The sequence below is a fragment of the Nothoprocta perdicaria genome, unplaced genomic scaffold, assembly GCF_003342845.1.
Source record: "Nothoprocta perdicaria isolate Ctin4 unplaced genomic scaffold, notPer1 scaffold_71, whole genome shotgun sequence".
NCBI classification, from domain to species: domain Eukaryota; kingdom Metazoa; phylum Chordata; class Aves; order Tinamiformes; family Tinamidae; genus Nothoprocta; species Nothoprocta perdicaria.
Window position 1 is genome coordinate 1,155,119 of NW_020455988.1, and position 27,159 is coordinate 1,182,277.

Here is a 27,159-nt window from a genome sequence, read left to right on the forward strand (position 1 = left end):
ATCTCCTTGAAACGTGAAGGTGAACCACAATAGAGGGAAAATACCTAATATCTACTTCTAAGTCGCTTTAATGTCTGTAAATTCTTTCAGACTTGAGAATGGTTAAATCAGACTTTTCCTTCAATTATATATTGCCTTGCTTTGTCTATTAAACATATCAAATTTCTCAAATACAACTTCAACAATGTGTTACCATATTTTTTTTTAGAGTTGATTACARTGAAATTAGTATGTTTTTAATTCAAATTGGTTATAGAGTTAGGAGTCCAGGATCTGGCTTCATTAGAATTAGTGGATTTTGTTATCCTCTTATTAGGAATTGCTATAACTATTTCCTACTGTTTAAGTAATATAATCCTTTCCATAACTTTCTGTAACCTTATCTTTTTCTTATTTTTCAGGGTCAACCTGGTCCTCAAGTAAGTGACAACTCATCTTATTTTTACTACAAAAGTTGGGACAAAATACGTGGTCCATGCAACCCAGATTATTTACAAAGTATTTTGATGTTTTGGGGTTTTTTTGGATCACACTATGAAAAGTTAGAAACTGGTAACCATTGCATAATTCAGTAAGCCAAGTATTTCCCAAGAAAGAAACATGGGATTCCCATAAGGTGGTCTGAGTTCCCTCAGCTGTTTGACCAGATGGTGAGGTTAACGACATAATACTGAATAGAGCAAATCTCTTAACTGTGACTTGAAACTTTGCCACCTAACTTTAAAGCAAGATAAAATAACTTAGCAAATGTGTAGCAAATATAACACTTCAACTGCTTATTAATCACGTACTAGTAATGTCACTAGAATCCATGCAGCCCTCAGTTATTTTAAATATTGTGCTACTAGCTATTTTGATTAATTGTGTGCACTCCTTGAATTAGTTCTACTTTAAGAACAGCAGAACTCTTTGTTGTGCAAGCTGTAATTAAAGATGTGGAAGACCAGGCATCTGTCTTCTTTTCTAATCTAATAATGCACTAGGAAAGAGGAAAATACATGATATAACAAAAAAAAGTATGTAAAGCATCTGAGTTGCAAAGCAGTAGAAATATCAAAGAGCAATGGAAGAGAAAGAAAAGCAGCTAATAACCAATAGAAACTTAGTGAAAATTGGTTGGAAAATTGTAGCAGTTGTTAACCAAGGCTGCATTATGGGAGGTAAACTCTGGTTTGGGGGCCTGTTTTAACCAAGAGAGTTACCCAAACCAGCTGTGAAGGCTTTCTGTCAGGATGTCTGTTTATATTTCAGATTCATAATTATAAATCAGAGCTTTACTGCCCATAATTGACCCTTTTTTTTTGACAGCTATTTTTTGTTCTCTGCAGAAATGAAATAGTTTCTTCAGACTTTTTTGTTCCAAAGCATTATTTTTTGTTCAATGCCAGTTCTAGTATTTTGAAGGATTTTGGCCCACTCAGTTTAAATGCTTAATATCCCTGCTGTAACGTTTCTTGACACCCTCCCTGCAGGATACCAGAATCCATTAAACTGTATTAGATAAGTAGTCTAAATGATACTTGAAATAACCACCCTGCCATAGTACTCATGTTTCTCAGTAGGCTGCTGTGTGGCCTGCACCAACAAAATTATCCATGGGTGCCAGTGAAGAGACTGAACTTTTGTGAGGCACTCTTGCTCTGAATGGCCTCTTCAGAGGAGCTGAGGTTGTGATGTGAGCCTGTGATCTGTAGAGTTGATGTGGACTTGTGCTGCCACCCATGTCCTCTCTCTCTGGATTTGGAAGTCCACCTCACTCATTTCAGTCCCTTGAGACAGTGTCTCTTGCTTAGTTTGTGTAAACAGTGTCTCTGGAGCTTGTATCTCTGGAGCTTGTATTCCCTACATGCTATAAACTTATGTAGCTGTAATAGCTGTAGGCAAAATTATGGAATCATAGAATTGCTAAAGTTGGAAGGGACCTTTAGAGATCATCCTAGCTCACGCAGGATTACGTAGAGTATGTGAGGCTGGCTGCGTCCAAACGATTTTGAAGATCTCCAGAGAAGGAGACTCCACAACCTCTCTTGGCGGCCTGTTCCAGTGCTCTGTCACCCTTACTGTCAAGAAAATTTTTCTCAAGTTTTGTGGAACTTTCGATGCTTCGGTTTATGGCCATTTCCTCTTGTCCTATCACTGGCCACCACTGAAAAGAGGCTGGCCCCATCCTCCTCACTCCCTCTCTTAAGATTCACTGATCAGATCCCCYCTCAGCTTTCTCTTCGGATGAACAGGCCCAGCTCTCTCAGCCCTTGCTCATAGGGCAGATGTCCCAGGCCCCTGATCATCCCTGTAGCCCTGTGCTGGACTTTCTCCCGTAGCTCCACATCTCTCTTGTACCGGAGAGCCCAGAACTGGACACAGTACTCCAGACGTAGCCTCAGCAGGGCTGAGTAGAGCAGGACGATCACCTCCCTCGATCTCTTCTTAATAGACCCAGGGATCCCGTTGGCCTTCTTGGCCACCAGGGCACCTTGCTGCCTCATGGTTGACTTGAACCCAGGTCCTTCTCTGCAGAGCTGCCTTCCAGAACATCAGTCCCCAGCTTGTACTGGTGACTGAGGTTATTCCTCCCCAGGTGCAGGACCTTGCACTTGCCCTTGTTGAAGTCCTTCTCTGTTTGTTGGTATGAGGTCCAGCAGCCCACCTCTCCTCATTGGCTCCCCCACAATCTGTGTCAAAAAGTTATCATCAGTGCTTTGCAGGAAGCTCCAGGACAGYTTCTGCCTCACTGTGTTGTCTTTCCAGCTGATATCAGGGTAGTTGAAGTCCCACATGAGAACCAGGGCCTGTGACCATGAAGCTACTTGCAGCTTTCTGTAGAAGGCCTCATGAACTTCCTCATCCTGATCAGGTGGCCTGTAGCAAACACCAAAACAACATAAATAACAAAAACAAACAAGATGGTAGTCCCTAGTGCTGAGTTTTAAGATCAGAAGGGCAGAGGAATCTTGTCACTGTTATAAGAGGAGCACAAAGCATAAGAAAACCTAAAAAACCCTAGGAAACTCTGTCATGGTCTCTGTGCCCTGGATTATCAAGTTAATAATTACAGGGTAGTAGGACTATGTACCCTCAAGATTTAGGATGAGTATTCCTAGATCATAAATTTTGTAGTAGCTCCTAGTGCAAATCTTAATCTCTTTGCCATTGTTSTTTTATTGTTATTCTTTCTAAGCAATGATTGCCATTATTTTTAATACTGCCTTTTCCTCATTTTTTTAATTCAGAATGCTCTTTTTGTGGTAGCAGGATATGTACTTAATTACRTGTCCTGACTGCCTGATGGAGTTCAGAAATAACTTCTGGAAAGATGCAGAGGAGGAAGTCATAATGGCATGAGCCATTCAGAGAGGAGTTCAGCTCTCGACTACAATGCCTCAGCCTGGATGTTTGAGTGTGGATGTTGATACGTGAGGGAGGTGTCTAACCACTGCTCACAGTCAGCAAGGGCCAGCTCAATACATAGTGCACCTAGAGAGGTTTTCATCTCGTAGGCTGACTTTCATTGCCCGTACAGAAGCATCTGTTGTTGTATGAGATGATCCAGGACCAAGCCTCTGGCTCCTACTTGTACAAGGGTTCGAGTCTCCCGTTGGTCAATTGTTGTATCTGTCAGTCATGTGCAGCTGTCCTGGATACCCTGCAAACTTCTCAAATGACACTAATTGTATGCATTCACACCACCAAGAATTGCAGATCCTGATTATAGGAGGCTACTAAACCTAATAAATAACCAGTCTACTGAATCGCTCCCTAGGTTATATTAATGTCTGAATATCCTATGAATCAGTATGTAGGCTGTACTTTTTTGAACTGAAACCCAGATGCAGATAGGATAGCATTTTAGAATATTTTCTTTAAAGCTTTAGCTGAAAATACTCAAAATTCTCTTTTTGTTCTTTGAAGAATTTTAAATTATTAACAATAAACAGAAACTGTTCACATACAGGTAGAATAAGTAAAACTTCTCAGTTTCCCGTTAAAAAACAAAGGTGGAAATTTCTACTAGCCATGATAGTAAGTAGTCTTTCTAATCTTGATTATACCCGTGAAAAATCCAAAATGAAAAATATTGCAAGTTTTGGCTGAAGTAATGGCTTCCTGGTTTCAAAGAACAAAATTTCCATGCAGACAAAAGAAACACTTAGAAAGCTTCTGATGTCATGTATCTTCTGCTGGCCATATAAGTCCATGCTAAGATCAAAGCACAATTGTAATCCTTTTTGCACTTAGTGTTTCATTAACACCTGTTCTTTTTTGCAGTGATATTTACAAAGTACCCTCCATCTTTACTCAACATGTATATCATTACTGCATACAAATATATTTGTAACAGATCAATAACCCTTCCTATCTCTTTATCTTTGAATTTACTGAGCATTTTCTTCAAAAACAAATTATGAAAGATAATTTCATTTTATATTATTTAAAGTAAAAAAAATCTTTATATTGCTGATCATATTACTGGAATTCATGGTATTTGATATTCATTTGATATTTCAATTCTGATATTTGTTGTTCTACTATATGTGTGACAGTGGAGAACATGATCAAAAACTGTGTAATTCCTAGCATAACCTTTAAAGACCGAGTTCCTTTTCATGATTCTGTTTTTCTACTTAAAGCAGTATCAAATATCACGTGAGCTAAGTTTCTTTATAAAACAGCAGGTGCTCCAATATTAAATATTTTTATGAAATTTAGATTCTTGTTCCTGGGTCACGCCAAAATTCCTGGTGTACCTATGTTTTCTTATTTAAAATGTTTATATGTATTTAAATTGATCTGCATCAGAAGAGTTTATTTTCCTTACAGTAGTTCTGTACAAACAAATTCTGACCATACATCTCCTATTGAATGTAGTGAAATTATTGATGTTTTTCAAAGAACAGAAGTTAGTTCCTACTCTAAAGTTAATGCCGTGGGGAATTTTAGAAAACTGGATTTAGTATTACCGGGAAGGAAGACAATGCTCTTTTAGAAAATCCTGCTTCAGTAAAACCACTAACAACATGCAAGATTGTTTTTTAGTAGGGATTCAGTGCAACTGTGTCTCAGTCTAGCAGCTGCCTTCTTCCTGTGGTTGAGTTCGCTCGCTAGCCTTTCTCTGTCACACCATGGTTTCTCCCTCATGTCAGCATACTCCGCATGCAGGGCTTTGACATATAGCAGTCCCTTTTCTTGGCAGCCGTTCAAATCTGCATTAGAAGTGGATGATATATGATAGATACTTATTTTCATGAGTTCCTAATTTTCCTGTATGTGAAATGTCTGTGAAAGTAATGCTATTTTAATGTGAAATTTTCTAGTGTTGTGTACGTGAGAAATGGTTACTATAGCAATTTTGGTGACAAATATTTGCATGTGTCATTTTAAACTTCAGGCTTCAAGGTATGTGATGATGTGATTTCTAAACTTCATGGCAAAGATTCTGATTCTCATGTGATTGGACTTCTACTGGCCTGTACCATCAAGGAAGTTGGTGGGAACCATTTTAACTTTTTTTTTTCTATCCATACCCCGGTAAATCACTATTCTTTGTAAAGACAAGAGAGAAATGGTCATCATGACATAAACTACAGTTTTGCACTGACAGCAACTTACATAAAAGATGTGTTTATTACTTCTTAAAGAACACTGTGATGGAGGGAGAATCCTTTACCCTGGAGAAGACTTGAATATCTGAGACCAGGCAGTTGTTAAAAAATTTGCTTGAAGTCTTGTCACGTTTCCCTCAGTTTTAGCAGTTTGAATAGCTGTCTGAACCTCGACTTCTAAACTACTCCTCTCAGTAAGTATATATCATTCAATTATAGGGAGGTTCGTACAGTCATGATGTGATGTGATGAACTTAAACATTCTGATGATCTTTTAAGCTGTGGTCAGAGTACCTGATACACACTATTGCCTAGTGCTATGTTTACGTGAGGGTAAGAAGTGGCCTGGCTTSTCCAAAACAACAGGGAACTCATGCCTTGACAAAATCTGAAGCTATGAAGACAGCACGTTTACGAAGTTCAAGTCAAAATGTTTTTTGACCGTTAGTCCCTTAGTCTTGGACTTGCTTCTACTGTTTGGRTCACCATAAATAGAAGTTTTAAGTTGCATGTCTTTGTTCCTGACRATTTCTCTTTAGATATGCCTAAAGACTCTCTAATGTGTGTAGAGAGAGGAGGAAAGAGGCAAACTTACCAGGGGCAGTAAGAGTAGAAGGCTAAAGAGATAGTCCAGAAGAGATGACCTTATTATGGCCTTTTTGTGTGTGGGTATCTTGCTTAGGCAGCACGCTAGTCTTGAAGAGCTTAGTAGATTTCATCTGTGCATCACCTTGAGATMCTCTGTGCTCTACAGCTGCTGCTTCTGAGAGAAGCCCAGGCCATCAGCTGTTGTCACCCCAAAGAATGATCTCATGGGGTGTTTTTTTCTTGTAGCAGCTGGTGCCCTAAGCTTCTTTGTAAAATCCTGTTCCCGCTAAAGGGCAGAATAGTTTAGATATGAAAAGGCCTGTCTGCTCTTTGTGTGTTGTACATTCAGCTATCACACTCTGAAGATTTGATAGTTAGCAAAGAATATGTACAGTCACTGAGATTYTGGTCTTGTAGGCAGATATGGAACAAGATTGTGTTTATAACATACATATATATGTATATATATGTTTTTAGGATGATACTACACCATTATTTCATTAGAGTTTATGAAATTGCGCCAACACATTTTGTTCATCTTAATTTCTTTGTAATTTGCTATGTAAAGTTTCACTTATGAGGGAATCCAAATTTGAATGAGAAAGCAGTGTAAGCTTGGGAGGCACCATATTAAGCTTTTCTTTCATTTAAAGAGAGACGGCTCTCATTTTACATATAAAGACTTAAATTCTTTTTTTCATTTCTCACAAAGTGACTTTACTAACATATAAACAGTAGTGTCTCTAACCAGACTGGCACAGAAGGATAAACTAATATATTACGTAAAAGTTTGTTTCTTATTTGTGTCAGTAACAAGGTTATGTACTTGCTCCCAGTGCAGTTAATAACATTTTGCTATCAATTTGAAGATCAGAAATCAGTCTTAACTGAGGCCATCTCATAACTAAGTTTGCACCAAGTCTCRTATGTATTTAACAAGCAGAGCTTTACTATTAATTTGCCGTTGATTATTCAACTTCCTTTTCTTTCTAAGCTACAGTATAATCGCTAAACAAATTGAAATTCAGTGTGATACTTCTTTTTTTTTTTTTTTTTCCAAGAAACATCAAACCCACATCCTCTTGTATACCTGAGGAAGAAGGTGATACTGTAATGGCCTTTTGTTTTGCTTTAGTTCCATATAAAAGCAAGGGTCTAACCCTCTTCTCTCATCATTTTTATAGCTGTATAGCTCTGAGTCATTTTGAACCACCTCAGAGAATGTTTGAGGGGGAATCATGCTCAGGACTCCCTGTTTGCTGAGTTTGATGTATACAGAAATACATACAATCCAAAAATACAAGAAATGTGTCTTCGTAGCAGGAATGAATGGGCTTAACTGACTTATGTGTCACTTTCTCTGCTTTCTGTATCAAAAAGCAGAAGTTAGTTTTTCTGAAAGGAATTGACAACAACTATAAGCACTTTGAAAGCATAAAGCACTTCAGTTTGCCCTGGTAGGCTTACATTCACCTGCTGTAACCTAGGATAGCTGTGAATGCCTGATGCTAAACGCCTGTTCAGCTAAGCAGGTGGTAGTGATGCAAATGCTTTGTGGAGAAGGGAGAGCACAGAAATGGCAGATCAGGGGCGAATGTGACTGCACTATCAGTTGTGTCAAGGCTAGGGAAGCACCACACATGCCTTCAGAAGTCTGAGAGGAATAAATTAGACATTGACAAGCCAAATCACTGCATCATGGGATGTTGTGGCTCTGCTTCCAGCATRTTGTTTTACTTATCTTTCCCCCTCCACTTTGCCAGGATGTACAAAGGAGCCTCTAATGAGAAATTAATGACTTCCCTGGAGTACCCTACTAAGAGAACCTAGTTGGAGACAAATGAAGCCTTGTAAAAGCCTGGTTGATGTAATGTCAAATGGCTGAAGCAGAGGCCAGGCTCCCAGCTGTTCTTGTGYGATGTTACCTATTCTGGGTAGACACCATTTGGCATTACAGTTTGAGTAGTTCTCTCTAAAAGGCTGAAAAAATAGAATTCTACAGCATTTCTAGGAACTGGTAGTTTCTTATTTATTTACCTTACTCAGAAAAAAATATGTGATTTGAGATTGATTAATTTAACAATTATTTATTCAAATTAGTTTTGGATTTTCCACAAACAAAAATATAAGAATATGCAACAAGAAAAGGTCGTTTGTTGTTCACAATTCTGTGGAGACGGCTCTTCATACAACTCTCAGCTCTAGGTGTCTTTCTAAAATAGACTGTGTTGCTAGGGATGATTCTTCTTTTTCTAAACCTGATGAGCTCTACCCAGACTATCCATTTAATAGATTGGAGAGCAATTCTTGGAGCAGTCTCAGTTGCTTGGCCCAGTACTTTTAGGTGTTGATTCTCTCATCTCATAGTTCACGTAATGACCATTTATGGTACTGTTATGCTGAAAAGCCGAATCCTAGGAAAAAAAAATAGAAAAGCCTTGCTTTTGCTTAGTCTTATCTGTTTATAAGGGATTACCATCTTTTATGTATGGTAGCATCATTCATTCCTGAAATTAGTTGTGTTTGGTTTTTTTAATGAAATGAAAATGAAGGTCTAATTTACTTACATACATTAGCATAAACAGTAAGGTGAATCACACATTAACATTACACCTGTTCATCTAGCAATTCCATCTGTCATCAGGACATAYGAAGTCTGATTTTCACAGCGAAGAACAGAGAAGGAAAAATGACTTGTAATCCTYAATTTAGTGTAGCATTTCTTAGTTTAACAGAGTACATAAGAGTACAACAAAGCAATTGGAAGCCTCGCAAGCAATCAGAAGTATTGCGGTTTCAATATGACATGTATAAATACTTGTCAAAGTATAATTAAGAACGCTGAAATAGTTCTTACATTTCTGAATCATCTCCTTAACAAATGAACTTTTTGTTTTCTTCATCATGTTTTACAGATGGCAAAAGTATGTCTTCTGTATTTCATTAGGAATTATCTCAGTGTTGCACTGTATTCAAGAATAATATTTTACTATCCTGCTGCACATGTTTTTAATKCAATATTAAACTGTTACTAGCTAGTAAGTAGTTATTCTTCTTGATCCTCCTTCTGTATTTCAGCTTTGAATTTCAGTTGTTTGTTGCAGATTCCTATAGTGTCACTAGTGTTAAATAAATGATAAATTCATGCATTCATAAAGCTTACAATGACGATGCTATCTCAGTCATATAAGGACATCAAGGACCTTATTCTGYATGCACTAGAAAACTCTGTCAGACATTCCCTGATCACCTGTTGTCAGGTCAGAGCCCTGTTGAATTTCTGTTCTGGGAGTATTGGGATCTTGAAAGCTAGCTGCAAGGCTACCAGCTGTAATCCTGTTTTGAAATGTTAAAAGTAAAATATTTCTATCAATTTGGAAATACACAAGTGTTTTTTTTAAATCAGTCTTTTCTGATTGAAGCTTCAAAATTTTGTTTTCCATTTTAAAGTGCAGTGACATTTTGTCAATAAAATTAGACTTTAAGCAGCCGTAAGCGCACCCTGAGTTTAGATGTTTTGAGAAATGCTTTGTGTTTGTTGTGTTAAATTACCACTGACATGAACAACTGTGGTGATGTACTCTTTTTTTGTGAGTATGGGTTAAGCTTGTAGGAGTATAACTTGAGAGACAGAAAAATAGAAAATATTGCCATTCCTTTCAGCAGTGTCCCATATATTGCTAGTAATTTCATTAATGAGCATGGCATGGCATGTTCTGTTTGTGAGCTGTAATCCAAAATACTGCATTTGAGAAATGCTTTGGATGATCCTGCAATATCACATAAGCTCATAATAATCTTTATTGMCAAGATCTGTCAGTAACATTAAGAGTTATAAACTGCTGAGAAACATTTAAAAGAATAATGTATTTTTAGAAATATGGTACAGTCATATTACACAGTATCTGTTAGTGATCATTTGCCAAAAATAATGAATATCCAATTATATATACATATGTGTGTAATTTCCCCAACAAGTCTGAACTTTGTAGATTTAACTATTAGTCTTGATGAAAAAATGGTTGTTTTTAATAAACTTCRCCTCTTAAATTGCTTGTTTTTTTTAAGAATGATGATGCCAATTGTAAAAATTACAAAAATATCCTTATTCATCTCAGTTTTATAGATGCCTTTGTATAAGTTGATATAAAACTTCACAAATCTGAGCAGTTCTCAGAATATCTCTGTGAAGTATTAACATAGAGCAGCTAACATCTGTCTTAAGGAATAGAGGAAGAGGAATTAAAGGCTTGCTTTTTCTACTAGCCTTCGTTAGTCTTATATTAATACCGATTTTTTTTATGTGTTAATGCTTATATCTGTTTATATACTTATTGACCTCAAATAAATTAGATAATAGTAAGGGTTGACCCCTTCCCCCCGAGATTACAGTTATGGTTTAGAATGCCTTTGCCTCCTGTATCAGTGGCTTGTAACTGGGGTAGACACAATTACTTCACATCCAGTTCTTGTAGAAAAGGTTTGTTTGGGCAGCAATTCAGGTTGTGGTGTAGCTGTAGAGTAGTTATTTAGGGGACTACTGGATGTGCAAGAGAGAGTGGGGGAAGGGAGGAAAGGTAAGATTGTCAAGGGAATATGTTCTTCACGAAAATATGTTCACTAAAATATGTTTATCTCATTCTTCAGCATACCCGGCAATTAAAAAAGTTATCTAGGTTGTGAAATATTTGTCCTGCTAGCCACTTGTTATTTATGCAATCTAACACACTTCTCCCTTTACAATTGCCTTTTATAGTAGATGAGTAGACAACATTAAAAGAATGCAAAAATCTTTCTTTGTCATTCTGTTAATTTGAAGGAACATATGTGTCTTGTAGTGAGTGAGTAGTAAAGTTTAGAAAAAAGAAAACATATATTGTTCGGAAAAGGAAGCACAGGTTGAAATGCCTTTGACATACGGAAAAAAATCCAGAGCATCACTACTGAAGTACATATGATTACTGTGCATTTGTTCACCGATGGATAAAAATATACCAAAGGAAGCATTTAAAAAAAAAAATAAAGTGGGTTTTGTTGTTGTTTTTAATCTCAAAAACATGGAAAAAGAACTTAACATGTTTGATTGGCAAGAGGGGTAATTTTTCTTTATTTAATTTCTGCTGTGTTGGAAAAGAAAGCCAGAACGTGCTTCATGATCCCTGCAGTTTTATAAGCCCTAAATTCCACTGGACTCTAGTGGTCTTCCTTTTAAGTCTTTTTTATTATTGTGTTTTTCCGAACTTTTCTTTTGGCTTGGAACATATTATTTTCTTCCATAAAGAAGACTGTTTTGATCACTTTCAAGTCATCAGTACAGCTGCTTCGAGCTGCTTTGAGCAGGGTTCAGGGGATATAATACCTTTGAGCAAAATAGCTCTGCATTAAAATGGGTACTTATTGGTACAATCCTTCTGGGAGAATGCAGAAAACTACCCTGGAGTTGCATAGTGCTGCTGCTGTTCTAATAAATGGGGATAATTGGGAGGCTAACCAGTCCTAGTTATTTTCCCTGCTTTGTTTCATAGCCCTTTTAATGTTCAGTGCAAAATAAAAGGTGTGAAGTCTGTGGCAATAAAAGCTGTTTATAGCTGTAACTCCTTTCTCAGTTTAGTAGTTTGACACTACGATAAATGCAGTTCTGAGAAAAAAGGTAAAACAGTCTGATAACTCTGTGCACTCTGCTACTTTTTATTGTACGATTTGTAAGCAACCTTTCATTCCTCTTTGTCTTCCTCTCCCCTAGACATGCAGCTTTACAGTTGTTTAATTCTTTAGTCTGTTTCTTGTATTTCAGTGGGATTTCTGTTGACTGCAATTAATATTTATTACTGAAGGTATAAGATCCTGTTGAACTTTCTCTTATTGTTGGATCTTATGAATTGCCTGTGACTTTTAATTAACTATTTTCATCTGTTGATAACAGACACCTTTTTGCCTATTTCATAGTTACTATGTTATATAGATTTTTTTCTGTCAGTTGTGAAATAAGCATTGAAATACTGAGTGAATAGTGATATAGAAGTACAAATTTACACTTAAACTCTGCCACCAGCACACACACATTCCTGTTGTAGAAAATATAGCAGGGACAAAAAATTATCTGGAATAGGATGGAATGGGGCTCCAACTATCCTCTTATCAGAGAAGGTAGGGAGCGTCTGTGAAAGTAAAGGAGTGCATAACAACCTACCTGATTTACTGGAGGACACCAAATAACTCTACAGTACTATGCAAGAGAGCATGTGATACTGTATCATGTCCCAGGTGGACATGGGGGCTAATGCAGGATGTTTTAGGCAGCCAGTGCGTGCTGGTAGTTTTTGTGAGCAATGCCATAAAGCTGAAAAAACAGCCAGTCATAATCTCAACAAGAGCCTTGCTAGAGAAATGAAGACATAAATCTAAACTATAGCTCTTGTATGCCTCTGCTTTCCTGACCCCTTACAGGTAGATCCTGCCTGCAAGTTAGAAACCTAATATATGTATTGGCATAAATTCCTGAGTTCTGAGTGCAGTTCTGAGGATTTATGGCAAGCACCATTTACGTTCACATAAACATTGAAATTTTAAGTGAGCAATTTATCTAGATTGTTGTGTTTACCAATTTTATATCTGTCTGATCACATCAATTTGCAGAGTGTTTATTAAAGCAGGCAAAAATTATTGTGCTAAAATATTCAAATTTCCTCTTCTGTGTATTAGAATTTCTGTGTAAGAAATAGAAACTGCAGAACATAAGGAGAGCAAAGATGATTTTGGTGGTGGAATTTCTTGTTGTGGTTTTTTTTATTATTTTCCAAAGTTTTACCATAAGACAGTCGTATCCTGGGGAAGATTGAAGAATGTGAAAGAGGAGAGAATAGAATTTAACATGTAGAAGCTGTGCAGTTTCACTGGAAATTCTTGGAAGCATTTGTAAATTTGTTGCAAGTGACACAGTGAACTAGCAACTGTAGACCCTCATGACAAGCATGCACGATTTTAGCAAAGGCCAAAACCACCTAGCTCAGTAATTCAAGGCATGCAGAGTGGGGACATAAGACTAAAATGAATGTAGGAAGTTTGAAGTTATGTTGTAATTCTTAATACTCTTGTAACTTCATATCTTATGATTCAATTTATTTGATCCTTGTATTTTGCTATGACTAAAGGCTAGGCTGGGAACTAGGTAAAGGTAATTCCAGAGTTGGAACTTATAATTTGATAGAGGTGAAAGCTGTGAGCCAAACTGCAATGAAAGAAAAGTTTGACTCATAACTGAACAGTTTGTTGTTAAATGCTGAAACCACAAAATAAGCCCCAGGGGTTGAATAAATGTTGGCAGTGTATTAGATGTCATTTGCTTGTGAAAATATGATTGAGTGTTGTTGGTAAATTGATTTCCTTTTTGAATTCGACTAGATTCAAAGACCTGGTTTGCTTTTCTCATYCTTTGAACGAGGCTACTCTTCCCTTGTGCCACCCCCTACATGCTTACAGGCCATGCAATAACTACTTATAGAGGTGAATACAATGTATGGTGTTTTATCCTAAACAAAGGCAGAGCCTACATGCTGGATTGCTTCCTGGATTCTGTTTTGCAACCATGTGGATGCTTTAGCCCACAGCTSTAACTGTTCTGTAGCAAGGAGGTGCCTGTGTCTTCTGTAGTAGCTGTCGGGTCTGAGCTGCRTGCCTTGACAGCTCAGATTCCTTAAGAGCCCAGAAGGTGGACAGACCCTGCTGGACTTGGTGCTGCCGTGGTAGCATTTGACTGGTGTTTGCCAGCTTGTCTTAGGCACTAGGAGGGGCACAGACTAACTGAGCGTCCCAAAAACCTTAACTAACACATTCCTCTGCGCTGCCATGGTAGCTGTCTGCGTAACCTAGGAACATTTATACCCCTCAGGAGTATCCCTTGCTCTCCCTGGTTCCACTTCCCTTCAGTGACTGGGGCCTCTTTTATAAGTCATGTAGCAACTTTATTACAGAGATAGACTTATGGAGACAGGAATATGTGGGGGATATGTTTATGAAAAAGATCATTTTACATTAAAAAAGGTTTATAAAAACAATATAAGTCAAATATTGGCTTCTGAGGAAGTTCTCTGACTATAACTGTCAGGAAACTACAAAGGTGGCAGTGACTGCAAAGGCAGAATTCAAAAAATAATTATAAATATTAATGAACTATATTTTTGTATGTGTGAAAAATCATGCTAATCATACTTGGGTAAATTTTTAGTTAATCTTAATGAATAGTGTCTGAAAAAAGACCAGAATTGGTTTCATGTTTTCCAGTACTATGTGCTCCTGCCCTAATATTCTTTGTACAACTATTTATAATAATGTAAGAATTTCATCAGAAAATGGAATTAGGATTTTGATAACTTCCTCCCTGAGAGAGAGAGAAAGAGAGAAAGAAAGAAAATCTGCCAGAACATGGACCTGACCCTTATTTCAGCTTTGTTTTTTTTTGGCTTTCAGGTGCTTGCAGGCCTTTCAGTCAGGTTTAGAAGATCTTGTTTTGAAAACAGTAGTATTTGTTGCCTAATTATGAATGCAGTTATTGCAGTGTTTGTGATTTACAAGGCTTTGCTTATGTGAAACAGGCTATAAACTCTCTTTGGAAATGTATAGTAGTCTGAGGTAGATAATTACACTTAGAAAAAAGAGCCCCTGTTTCCAGTGAAAACACAGYAGAGTTATTTCAGAAATGCTCTGACCTCAGCCAGTTCATACAGCTTACACAAAGTGCTTTCACATTTGTGCTGCAGCTAGCAGCTTGATCTCTGCCGTCTCACAAATGAAAGCACAGAAATCTCCTTCGGAGAAAAGGCAGGATGTCTACAGTATGGCCTGCAAAGTTAGTGTTATTTTACTCACTCCATTCTTTGTGTGTGTACCCTTAAACAGAGAYACCTTGCCCTCCTTTAAACAAATCAGTCTCCTGATTCATACTCCACCCCTGCAAACCTAGCTCAGATTTTCCTTCCTGCCTTCCCCACTCTGTGTGCAGACACTAATAAATTCTGCAGTAAAACCTTGGGAGAATTTCTCAGCATAAATGGAAGAAGATGTCAAAGGCTATGGATAGGAATTTTCTTTTTAAAATTGCAAAAACAATAGAGAACAATTGGAACAATAGGGGAAGAGCCAGATATGGGTGAACAAGCCATGAAAGAATTGCATTAATATTCTTTCATTTAAACCCCACTGAGTCTCTTCACTAGTATCCAAGAGAGCTATTTTTGTTTGGAAGTGTTTGTTTTTCAAGACTCTTAATGGAAAGCAAAAGCATTGCAAACACAAGTGCAGAGACTTGCGAGACTGTTCACACTAGAAATGCTCTTGTGGCCTTTTGAAAAACTGTTTCTACCTTCTAGTACAATAGATTTGTCATGTAGCGATGAAGACTTTTTATGAAAAACTTATATGCTGAAAGGGCAAATAGAGACAGTAGTTTGTGGGACTTGATAAGAGAAAACATCACAAGGTTGTAGTTACTGCTTTTGCCCACTGGGGAAGAATGATTAAAAAAACAAATGTCCAAATATGATGTACACAGGTAATTTCCAAAAACTCTCCCCGAAAAAGGGAGAACAAAATAAAATGAAAATACATAATTTAGTCATATTAAAAAATGTGTTTGGGGATTGTACCGTCAGAGAACTCTTTAGCAGAGGAAAAACTGCAGGGATACCCGGGTCCAGCTAAGCATACTGCCAAAGGCTGCACTACACTCAGCTGACTGGCCCCCGCAGTGAGCACCCTCCAGCTTGTCTCGGTGCCAGTGAGCCGGCTCGGTGCAGGCAGCTGCTCTGATCTCTGCTGCCATAGTTTACATCAGCTGTACTGGTTGTAAAGGGCAGCCGTGGGCCAAAGCCTGTCTGTCCTTGGGCAGGAGTGGTGTTGAGCATCTGGATGAGGGCATTAACATCTCCCATCATCACAGCAAGGTTCCCAAGACAACATGTGTCTGCTTTCTTGGTCCTTTCATGTTTTAGTTTTATAATTTCATGTCGAAGGCCCAGGAAATAGTTATTTGCAGTTTGCAGCAAGATACTCATAGCCAGAAAGGAGGTGGTAATTGAGGAAGACAGAGCATAGCCACAGCATTTGTTCATTGTCTGTGTACCCTCTTAAAAAAAAAAAAAAAAAAAAAAAAAAAAAAAACCTCATCATTCAGAGGTTTTAATTCTTCCCTCTCTGTAGTTAATGTGTTAGTGTTGGTATTTTGCCTGAGAACTTGCAAAATGGATGTCATGTGTGTGTAAGTTTTAAAGTGTGCCTTCTGAAAATCTGCCGCATTTTGATGTAATGGAATCCTACAAAAGGATCCAGGGAATCGGCCACTAGCAGCACAAAATGCCATATGCAGTTTCCCCTGTGTATATATAAACCTGTGTGTTGGAAAAGGGCAGATGGGAATGAAGTATCAAAAAAAAATAATGTAGAGAACTTCAAGGTGCTGCAAGGTCATAGCTATTCATCAAGTGTTTTGTTTAGTTGATTATTAAAGAGCACAGGATCCTGCATGGCATTATGAAGGGGGCAGAGGGCAGTGTTAATTGAGCAGATGGTCCCCACTTAGCTCATGGGGAGCACTGTCCTTCCTAAGCAGCTGCGGGGAGGTCAGGCAGCAGACTTGATCCATGGCCTTTGCAGCAAGTGGGAGAGATGGCAGGCTAGGGAAGGAGAGGCTAGGGAAGGAGAGGCTCCTTGAAGGATTTAGCAGCAGATGCTTTCCTCTAGCATGTATTAGAAGCCCTTAAAAATAAGCAGAAAGTTGACTTTGGGAGGAATTCTCAAAGACAAGTGTCTTTGATACGCAACAGACTCACCTGTCTTCCAGTTGCATTTGCATGTGCCACAGGAGTTTTTACTAGCGCGAACTATGAAATAGTCCTAGTGTGTTCCCCTCAACAAGGTTGCCCTCATATCTAACTTGGTTGCTGATGGCAGGCATTTCTGGTTGTTCCCCCCTTGTGCGCACACACGCGCACACACACACACGTGCGAGTGGATGTGTACTTACTCTTGTAGCAGTTGGCCCTCCTGGCTCAGATAGCTCCTTTTCTTTTCTTGCAGCTGTTCTTGTATATACCTCAGCTCCTTTGTAATGAAACACCTGCATAGCTTTCAGAAAGCAGGAGGTAGAGTCTGCACTGTATAACCAGCCAAGTTTCTGCAGACTGCTAGCATTTTTATTCATAAGACACTGACCTGAAAACGAGCATTGTAGAAACCTGATAGGCACTTTCTGGGAAGGTTCTTAATAAAGCAAAAATAGTAAAGAACCTTTCTTCTCTGCTACTGTCACCTTATTGTTTGATTTTCTGATGGTAAATAACAATCACTCTTTTTTCTGTAAAATCACGCTATACAAATTTCTTATAAAAGAGCTCATTTTACCTAGAACAGGATGCTCAGACTAAACATCAACTTCAGTTTGATGCTTCTATAGATAGGAATGAAAACACTACTCGTAGAATTTCTAATGCATTTTTCTTTGGCAATCCAAGCTAAGAAGAGTGCCAAAATACATGGCAGATTTATAAGCTTCTAAATTTATTAGTTTCACTTGCAAAGAAGTTTTACAGTCTTAGAAAACATTTATTATCTGATAGGAGATAAACTGTTGTCCCTAATTGAAGTCAGTACAAATTTTGCCATTCCAAGCATAGTTTTACTGCTCTCAGTAGTCTGATTCAATACGTGATKCCAGTGGACTATTCAAGAATTAACCACACAAAGCCTGTCGCCAATACTGTGAAGAAGTGGTYTCTGGAATGCCCCAAACATTTGGCATGGAAAATGTAAGGAAACATACTGTCATGAACAAATCACAGGTTTCTTGCAGTGTTCCAGGACTTGATCAGTATTAGTAAGTTACCAATTTAATTTTCTTTCTGTTTATTTCAGGGCCCTCCTGGTCCAAAAGGCGAGAAGGTGAGTTGATATATGAGTGATGCCAACAAAGTGAGTGGAAATCCCGCCCAGCATGAACTAAAGACACGATTTATGTTGACACAGTGTAATGTTAGATTATGTAAGAGAGCTGGGTAGCACACAGATGCTGTGTTAAACCTATCATCTCATCTTTCCACTTTGCAGGGAGATCAAGGTGATCAGGGCCCTCGGGTAAGCATCTTAAAAAAAAATGTTACACTTCCCCTTCGCTGAGTAGGCAATTAGTCGTTAGTGCAAAACTAAATTAAATATAGTGTCTGAGCTAATTATGCTTATTAGCTGCATTTACCCTGCATGTTGAAGTAAGTGTCTGCAGGACAGTAATGACCACGTAGTGTCTGAGAAGATTTGAGTAACAATAGTAAGTAATATACTAGATTGTGCAATTCTTACGGGTGGAAACTCCTTTCACAGTGATTTTGCTCTGCTGCATAAGAGTTGGCTTTCCTAACCAGACGTTTCAATTTCCCCAGCAATGTTTTCACGCCTTGCATGGGCTCCCACAATGCAGAGGGCAGGTGGCTTTTAATAAATGTAGATGTAGGTTTCATGTAAAATACACCTAGTATTAGGAAAATGATATCAAATATTATGTATGCATGTATTAGCTCTTTTACCTGACATATATGTATTTAATATGATAACAACAATATTATCATATCTTAAACATATTCAGACCATTGGAGAGTACATGGTTTTGTGGTGAAATTACAAATGTCCTTTCAATTTTTAATATCATGTTTGTTTTAACAAGAGGAATACAGAGGTGAACACTCTGATAGATTGTATGTGCCAGTTCATTCTTTACATCTGTGTTCATTATAAAATGTTGTTATATTGTTCTAATGATATAGTGGCTCTGTTCAGTAACTTATTTATAAATTTGTCCTTAACAGTATGTGCCTTGGATTTTTTTCTGTCAAATATATTGAATGGTACTGAGTGTGTGATACCATTTTTCTTTATTTTATTTTGAAGTGAATAAGATTATTTTAAGTCGCAACATATTTATCTGATTTTTGGTGTTGCCAGGTGTGGTATAGGTAAAAACCTATAGGCTTTTGTTAGGCCTCCTGTCACCTTAGTGGTGGGAGCACATGTTGTGGAGACAGAGCCCTGGTAATAATTGCTTTTTTATTTCAACTGAGGATCAAAAAGAAGAAATGGAAAAGTATTTAAATAAATAGTGAGTAACAATGAAAGCAACTTGTTTTTATCTAGACTTAACATAGATTGAAGATTCTGAAGTCTGTAGAGATTTCCTTTTGAATTATAAGAAAATAAGATATATCTCAGAAGCTTGTTTAGGCTGTATCTTTGTRTGCTCTTGGCTACAAATGTTACGACAAATCTAAGAGGAGTGAAGCAGAGTCTCTGTAGCCTTGGAGAGGGTGATCCTTTCCAAAAGCCTAAGTGACAAGCCTCTGCTTATGTGTTTGCCATTAGTGGACTTGCATTCAGTTAAATTGGTATTTATGAGAGCAAATTTGGTGGAGGTATCAGAGAAGGATGCAGTAATGAATAAATAGTCYATTGTGAGGAGTATTACATATTTGTGCACCTCGAATGTTGGGGAAGATCCTGTGGAAATACTCAGAGCCATGAAAGCAGGAAAAACAACTAGAGAAATATGCTGTAGGCTTCARAGCCAGGACTAGAAGTGCTGGCTGTACCTAATACAAAGATGGTACAGATTTGTTTGGTGTTGTCTTGATGGCTGAGTGCCTGCAAGGACAGCTGTGTGCCAGTTTGTCAAGATGTAGCCCCAGTGTTGAAGGGTATATTCACTGAAACATCTAAGTCATGGTTATGGCCACTTGTTGTTTTTGGAAAATACAATGCATCTAGAAAGCAAAGGAAATTGAAGGAAGTCATATTTGTGGACATAAAGTTGAAGTTTGCATGTGCACAGCAGGAGGTGCCAGTTGAGATCAGCTGAGTATATAGGGCAGAGACTAATATGTATAGACAGAGCATAGCAGAGAGGAGTGGGYACTATTTTTTCGTCTAGCCAAAGCATCACTCATTATTTAATCCATGCGTATTGTAGTAAAGTACTTCTTTTTGGAATACTTGGATATAAATCGCCTAACTTGTCTAGTCTTGTGGGTTTTTCCTTCATCATTTTGGGTTTGGATGCGTTTTGCAGTAACCTTTCTGTCCCCTGCCTCATCTTCCATGAACGCTTCACAAGGAATAAGTGTTGTGATGCCTCTGACCATTTTCATGGTACAGTAGTTTTCTGATCACTGTCTTCAGGGTGAATCTGTTGAACTTGCTGTGCCAGAGGATTTAACATATAATTAATGGAAGTGATATGTGTAAGCCAGTCATGCTTACAGTGAAACTAAACCTAGTAAATCCCTGATTGGCTACCTTTGCATGTAATTTTCTGCTATTACCTATGTAAAATAGATGCTATTGGAGATGTCACCATACTGTGCAATTATACAGAAATATTGTAGCTGAAAGTGACTTTGGAATGACATATGTTTGGATTTGACAAGCTTGCAAACACATTGGGTATAATATCTGAAAGTCATGAATGTTTTCAAACTAGCTCATCTTTTAGAGAAAACCTACAGGGTTTTTTGTTTTTTTGGAGGAGGGTTATTTATTTCTTTCTTTCGTGACRCTCTGCATATTGTTTTAAAACTTGACCTTACTTTAGCAAAGATGTTATTGTTGCATGTCACTTCTTATGGCTTTGAAATTTCAAAAGGACCCATTAGTCTTTACAAAAGCTGTTTTATTTCCTCCAGGCCTTTTTGTTAGTAGAAGGAACCAAAATAAAATGTAGAGACTTGTCAGGTCAAGAGGAGACCCTGAAGCTTTTAAAATCCTGCTGAAATAAAAAAAAAAAAACATATCTGAAATAAAAAAGTGTTGCATTCTGTTCTCATACATAATACTCCAAGTTTTCACCATGAGTCATGAGATTGATAGCTCCTTCTTTCCCAAATGATGACAGAACTGTAAAAGCAGTAATCAGTGTTTCAAAGCTTTCTTTTCATAGTCGTTGGACATACAGAGTGTATACTGTATTTTTTTTTKGAAATCTGTTTTTCTTTAAAATAGTCTTGATAAATTGATAGGTAGAAAGAACCTGAGCCTGTCCAGAGATCATGAGCTTGTATTTGTAGAATAATGGGTGTGATTTTTTTCTTCTTTTTTAAAGAATTTGAGAGGTTTTCCTAGATATTCAGAAATTATCTGCCAAGAAATTATCTTTAACTGTATTGCCATGTTGCCTAATTTGGTGATGTCCATACTGCTGTAGAAAACTTGAGCTAAAATAGCATGCAATATCCAGTAGTTGAGATGTAGTAGAAGTTCTTGCTTTGAATGTGAGTTTGAGCAGCAAGTTAACATGCCTTTTGATCTTGTGAGACAGCGGATAAGGTAGTGGTAGTTATGTTCAAAAATTCTAATCTTATTTAAAAGAATACTTTTTTTCTGTTTGTTTGCACAGTATATTTTTATGTTGGGTTTTTTCCCTACTTGTTACTCTAATGTCCTAGTAGACAAAACTCTTAAGTCAATTGCAGAACTAGACTTCCTCAATACCAGTGTAAGAGACACTAATGTTAGAAAGCCTTGTGCCTACTTTCTGCAGAGGACATGGCTTCATGAAGTGTCCATGGACATTTGCATTAATGCCATAGTGAAATTTAAAATGATGTCTTTTAGCTTGTGGGTTATTAGAGAAAGTGCTAATGTCAGCCCATTGCTCAGTTGTGGTTGCTGAGCTATATTCCAGTTAGAAAAAAATCCTTCAAAGTTTTCTTAAAGTACTTCAAAGGATTTATTACAGGGATTGTTCCCCAATTAATGATAATACTCCTTTAGAGGTGAACGTTTCAGAACAGACCAGCTGGCACTTATCTTAATCATTTTGCTGTCATCCTTCAGTAAATGATGTAATAAACATCTTTTTAGCTTTGAAAGATGGGAGATTTCTTTATCTGGTCCAGAAACCATCAGCTAGCACCTGGCTTTAAATTGGTTTTAGTCTACATATACTATGAAGCCACACAGAAGCCGTACTTGAGTAGTTTCATAGAATTATTTTATCTTCTTGGTAGGTTTAAGTGAATTTTCTAACAGCTGGATCTGCACGAAGCTGATGGTATCTCTAAAATGTCTTCAGCAAAAGAGGTTAAGTTCTGGAAAAGAAAGGTGTTCAGAAGCTTTTTTTATTGTGTTAACCATAGTTGACTTGAAGATTAGTCAGGTTTTTTATATACTGTTAAATGAGTTAGGGTCAGAGAGTAACATAATGTTCCTTTTTCATTTAAMTCCTTCATTTTTCTTGTTTGCTTTGATCGAATTTGCTGCATATTTGCTGCCCAGGAGAGAGAAGTGTCAGTTTCACAATCGAATTTCTGCAGATTCTACTCTTCTCTACTGGAAAACTATTGTTTCTGCTGGAAAATTTGTTTTCAGTGTGTGTGTGTTAGCCTTAGTTAATATGTTTTGAAGGATTATATAATATATTAGGCTTTTTTCCTGCTGTTACTGACAATAAATAGAAAACCTATAATGACTTGATTACAGTTCATTATGAACCTAATTCATAAATCTGTTTATTTTCTGGTAAATCAGAAAATACTGTCTGTTGAATGATGAATAAACCATGATCATTCTTCGCCTGCTTTTCAATTCATCTTATCGTCCAGTAGTTTTTGTTTGGAAGTTGATGTATTTATTCTAGAAATCAATAGTTTTGCATCACAAAACAGTAGTGTATAAACTAATYATATATCTTGCTCTTCATCATAGCAAGAACCCATCAAAATTTTCTCTTYATTTCTTTAATAAATACTGCTCAGGAATTGTATGTGTCTCAATGAAGGACTGCTCAGATTTCATTAGCATAAATCAGTATCATCTCCAGGTTTTTCTTTTCTGAAATTCTGTAATCTTTGTTTTCGTGTATATGAATATATTGTCAAAAGTTGGAGCAAAGGTTGTCATACAGTGTTGATATTCTCTAAATGATATTCTAAGTGTGTGTGAAAGTATATTTTCTGGGCAACTATGCCTTACTCTAATTGAAAAGACACAGTGCTGCTTTAAATGCATACTCTGATGATATGACTATCCACCTAGTTAATTCTTCTATCTTTTATTGTTCTTAATGTAAAACTATTATTGTTTTGGTTATAAATCCCATCTAACCGCAGTTTTAGTTGTAAACTGTATTGCTACTGTGGCACAATAAGATTGAAAAGCTTGCATGATTCCTTCTATTAATGCAGCTTTTACAGAAGCAGCCTCCTTGGGAAAACTTCCTGACTTCTGTTTTAATGCCAATTTACTTGTGAGCAGTTAATTCAGCTTCTGAGACTTTGTTTCCTTGTCTGTCAAAAGCCAACAGGGTATTTACCTTCTGCATTCATGGGTCTAATTATGAGTTCTAGTTGGCCAGTTCTGGGCTGTTGCAACTCCACTGATTTCCATTAAGTTGAAACTAGTGTAACGAAGTGGAGCAAGGTTAGTATCTGTAATTAGAAGAAGTTAGGAAAGAACGTGGATTGTACTGACTGCCAAGTTCATGTCTAAAGCATTGGAACATATGGGCTTCAGCTATGCCTTCATTCAGAATTCACTGGCATGTTCTGGCTTTGGGTGACTGTCCAGGGCCAAACTATGCCTTTTATGTCAGGCACATGAGGTATTGCTGGGAATGCAGAACAGCTGTGACACTCAAGGGAGAGTGCCACATACCTGCTCCCAAGATTAGGATGTTGTCATTCCCATCTTAAGAACTAGGCAGTACGTGTCTTCACTCACCACCAGTGAGTTTGTGTCTTCCTCTTTTCAAGTAACGCCAAAGGAATGATGAGGAAGGAAGTCCTGGCACATCCTGTTCTCCTCTTTCTACAGCCTCGTTCCATGATCCCGTGACCAAGAAAATACATTATGGACATGATATTGTGATATGTAGCTGTCCTGCAAAAGTGTTCCGATACCAAACATTTAAACTTGACCAATTTGATCAAAAACAACCCATCTGGAATTTCATAAAAGTGGTTTGCATATGCTTCAGGGCTGTAAAGAGGGTAAAATGAAGAGAAACCCAGTGAGCTAGGACAGAAGATTTTTGCTGTGAGGATTAGCTTTTTTATTGTGCAGACCAATCCATCTGGAAATAAACTGATTCTTACCATCAGTTTCAGGGAAATTGACTCAGCTCTCAGAAAGGATATTTTGAGTCAAGTCAGGGTGTGAACATTCATCAGGAGTCATAACTGTGTTATGGGTGGAAAAGGTATTTACCTTTGAAAATTCATCAGACACTATCACCAAATAGGTAAGTGCTGGCCTTTTCTGGTTKTATTCATTTTGAAAGCAGTGCCGTGTCAGGTAGAGTTCACTGCAAAAATTCAGAGGTGATTATAGAAAATAACGCTTCAGTAATGATTCCTTTCTAACCAGAGACAGCCTGTGCTGGTTTTTAAACGTTAAGTTTTTATTATTTTAATACAAAGCCTGAACCATTACATAATGTGTTCAAATTAAAACTCCTTGCTGAATGAGCGCCTAAGTGAAAAGAAATTCCTAGACGCTTGTCTTTTTGCAGTGCTCTGTTTTAGTTAGCGAGTTTGCTGATGGAGAAAGTAGCAGTTAGGATAAAAGGGATTATATAAAGAGCTCCCACTGAGAGTCCATGGCACTGTACCGGGTGATACCAACACTGTATTCTCCAGGGCAGGTACAATAATTAGCTGCAGGACTGGCACTTGGTCAGAGGGATTAATTAGAACTTAAGGTGGTGCTGGGGGGAGGGAAAAAGCCATAAAGATTGTCGCGATCACTCTGGCCTGCAGTCTGTGTGATTTGATGTGAAATAGCAGCAGCTGGCTGTAACCTTAGGAAGTGCAAGTGAACAGCAGGTGGTAATTCCTTCTCATTTGCCATGTCTTCACAGGAACATGTAAGCTTGTGCAGCATGGATTTATTGGCAGGTCAGAAGGAAAATCCTAAGGAGGCCTGTGACATTTACTGCAGTAAGCGAATGCAGTAGTCAGAAATGGAGTGCGTGCAGCATAGTGTAAAACTAGTGATGCTGAATGTTGTTTATTATACAGTAAGGTGGCTRTGATTTTATAACATTGACTTCATGTAGACAGATGCACAGAGCTGAATATACTCTGAGAAAATGTAGGCCTGCCATGAGAAATCACTCCACTGGAGAATGTGATGGATAATATGGAAGTTACTGCATCCAAGCAGAAAATAAAGTGGAGGGAATGATACATTCTGTCATCCTTCAGTTTTCTCAGTGGCTATCATATGGGAATGGAATAGGCTTTCCATACATTTCCAGTTGGGTAAGCAGGGCACCATTATGTAGCTCCAGGCCTGTTAGCCTCCACCAAACATCCTGCTTTGCTGAGGCATTTGGGCAGATATTCCTGGAAGCAGTGTAATGAGTGTGTTAATTTAGAAAATGTAACCAGCTGGCACATCGGRCTGAGGATGATTTGTTAGCAGCAGAATTTAGTGGTCCAGTGATCGCTGCTGATCATTATGGTGTTTTGTATTGTGCAAGGGCCTCCTAGAATGTAGAACAAGAGCCCTTACGCTGTACAGTTCAAGAATCAGACCAAATAAAGAGAAAAGTGAGTAACTTTGACTCCATCATTGAGAACAGCTTTAGACTGAGAAAAAATAAAAAAGACCTAGGGAATATTGGAGGCTATATTTATAGCAGAGTGACAGGAAAGGAAGAGAACTCATTTTATGGGGAGGATGGCTCTTTTTATGCCCTTTTAGAAACTCACTGTATGCCAGCATTCTCTCATGCATGCAATAAGATGCACTGCCTTCTAAAGGCTCCCACACATGCAAAAACTATGCAGCCATTATAATGCCGTTGCTGGGTTCCATTTAATATTTCCATCTTTCTCGCCCTTTCCAAATACATGGTGTATATGGGGAGATGATCTAAGCYGTGTTAGCATTAAATTTCTCTGACGATTAGCTCTGTAATTAGGCCTGCAGTTGTGCAAAGGAAAGTAAGTTTTGTCCTAACTGGGAATAAACTGAAAGAAGATTGTAAGCATTTGTTGAAGAGCAGAGATGTCCCTTGTTCTCAGGTGTTGCTTATACAGAGAGAAAGCTACCATACTATAACTGCTCTTGAGCTTGTGCGTGTGGTGTTGGGAGATGGAATGGCAAGTGCTCAGCATGAATGTGCTTGGTAGAGCTGCACAAAACTTGTCAAAATGCTTTCATTTCTTCTATTTTTTTTATTTTTCTTCACAAAATGGTATATTTGCAGATTAAACTCTTATTCTAATTAATTCTTAGGCCTCTTCATATTCAAAATTAAATAAATCAAACCTAATATATCTTGAATCTCTTTAAAAAAATTCTGAATACATTTATTTGAAGGTAAGTAAGAGAATTACCATGTTGTAATGCTAAAGGCTCATGAGTAAAAAAATTTTATGAAGTGGTTTAAAATAAAATAAAAGAGGTTTAAGATTTACTGCTTAGTGCTCAGGTTTTTGGCCTTTTGTAGTTTTTTTTGTGTGTTCATTTTCAGTACATGAATATTGTAGTTATATCAAGAAGAGCTATGGGCAATCTGCACAGCAGGAATAATGAATCACAGATGTAAAGATTCTGGCACATTACCATCTAATAACTTCTTTAACTTATATTCCATAATAAGATAAATGCAAATTTGATACATCTGTTTTCTAACTGTTGCATCGTTTCAGTCTTAGCAATGTCTCAGGAGTGTTTCTTTAAATGTTTGGAGTTTTAGCCTTTTTTGGTATTCTTTTCGTTTCATTTGGTTCAAAGGAGATTTCAGGTCACTGCAAAATGTATTTAGCCACACCTCACTTAATGAGAAAGTAGTGGGATGGCTGGTAAAACTTCCAGTGACTTCCAACCTACAGGGTCTCAGCATCCCTTTGTCTCACTGTGGGGGGTACATCAGGAATAAATCTGCTGAAAGCCTCTGAGATGCACCAGGGAAGGGTGTGCTGTCTGCATCAGA

General features: G+C 37.7%; 1 protein-coding gene across 1 annotated transcript in view; it reads left to right on the top strand.

The window, feature by feature from the left end:
- COL25A1 (collagen type XXV alpha 1 chain) overlaps positions 1 to 27,159 on the top strand; it is a 246,054-nt gene that overhangs the window by 136,244 nt on the left and 82,651 nt on the right. Inside the window, exons 7-9 of the mRNA XM_026050874.1 lie at positions 402 to 419; positions 18,093 to 18,119; positions 18,285 to 18,311. Of these exons, the coding sequence (XP_025906659.1) occupies positions 402 to 419; positions 18,093 to 18,119; positions 18,285 to 18,311 (72 nt within the window). The remainder of the gene's footprint in view (positions 1 to 401; positions 420 to 18,092; positions 18,120 to 18,284; positions 18,312 to 27,159) is intronic.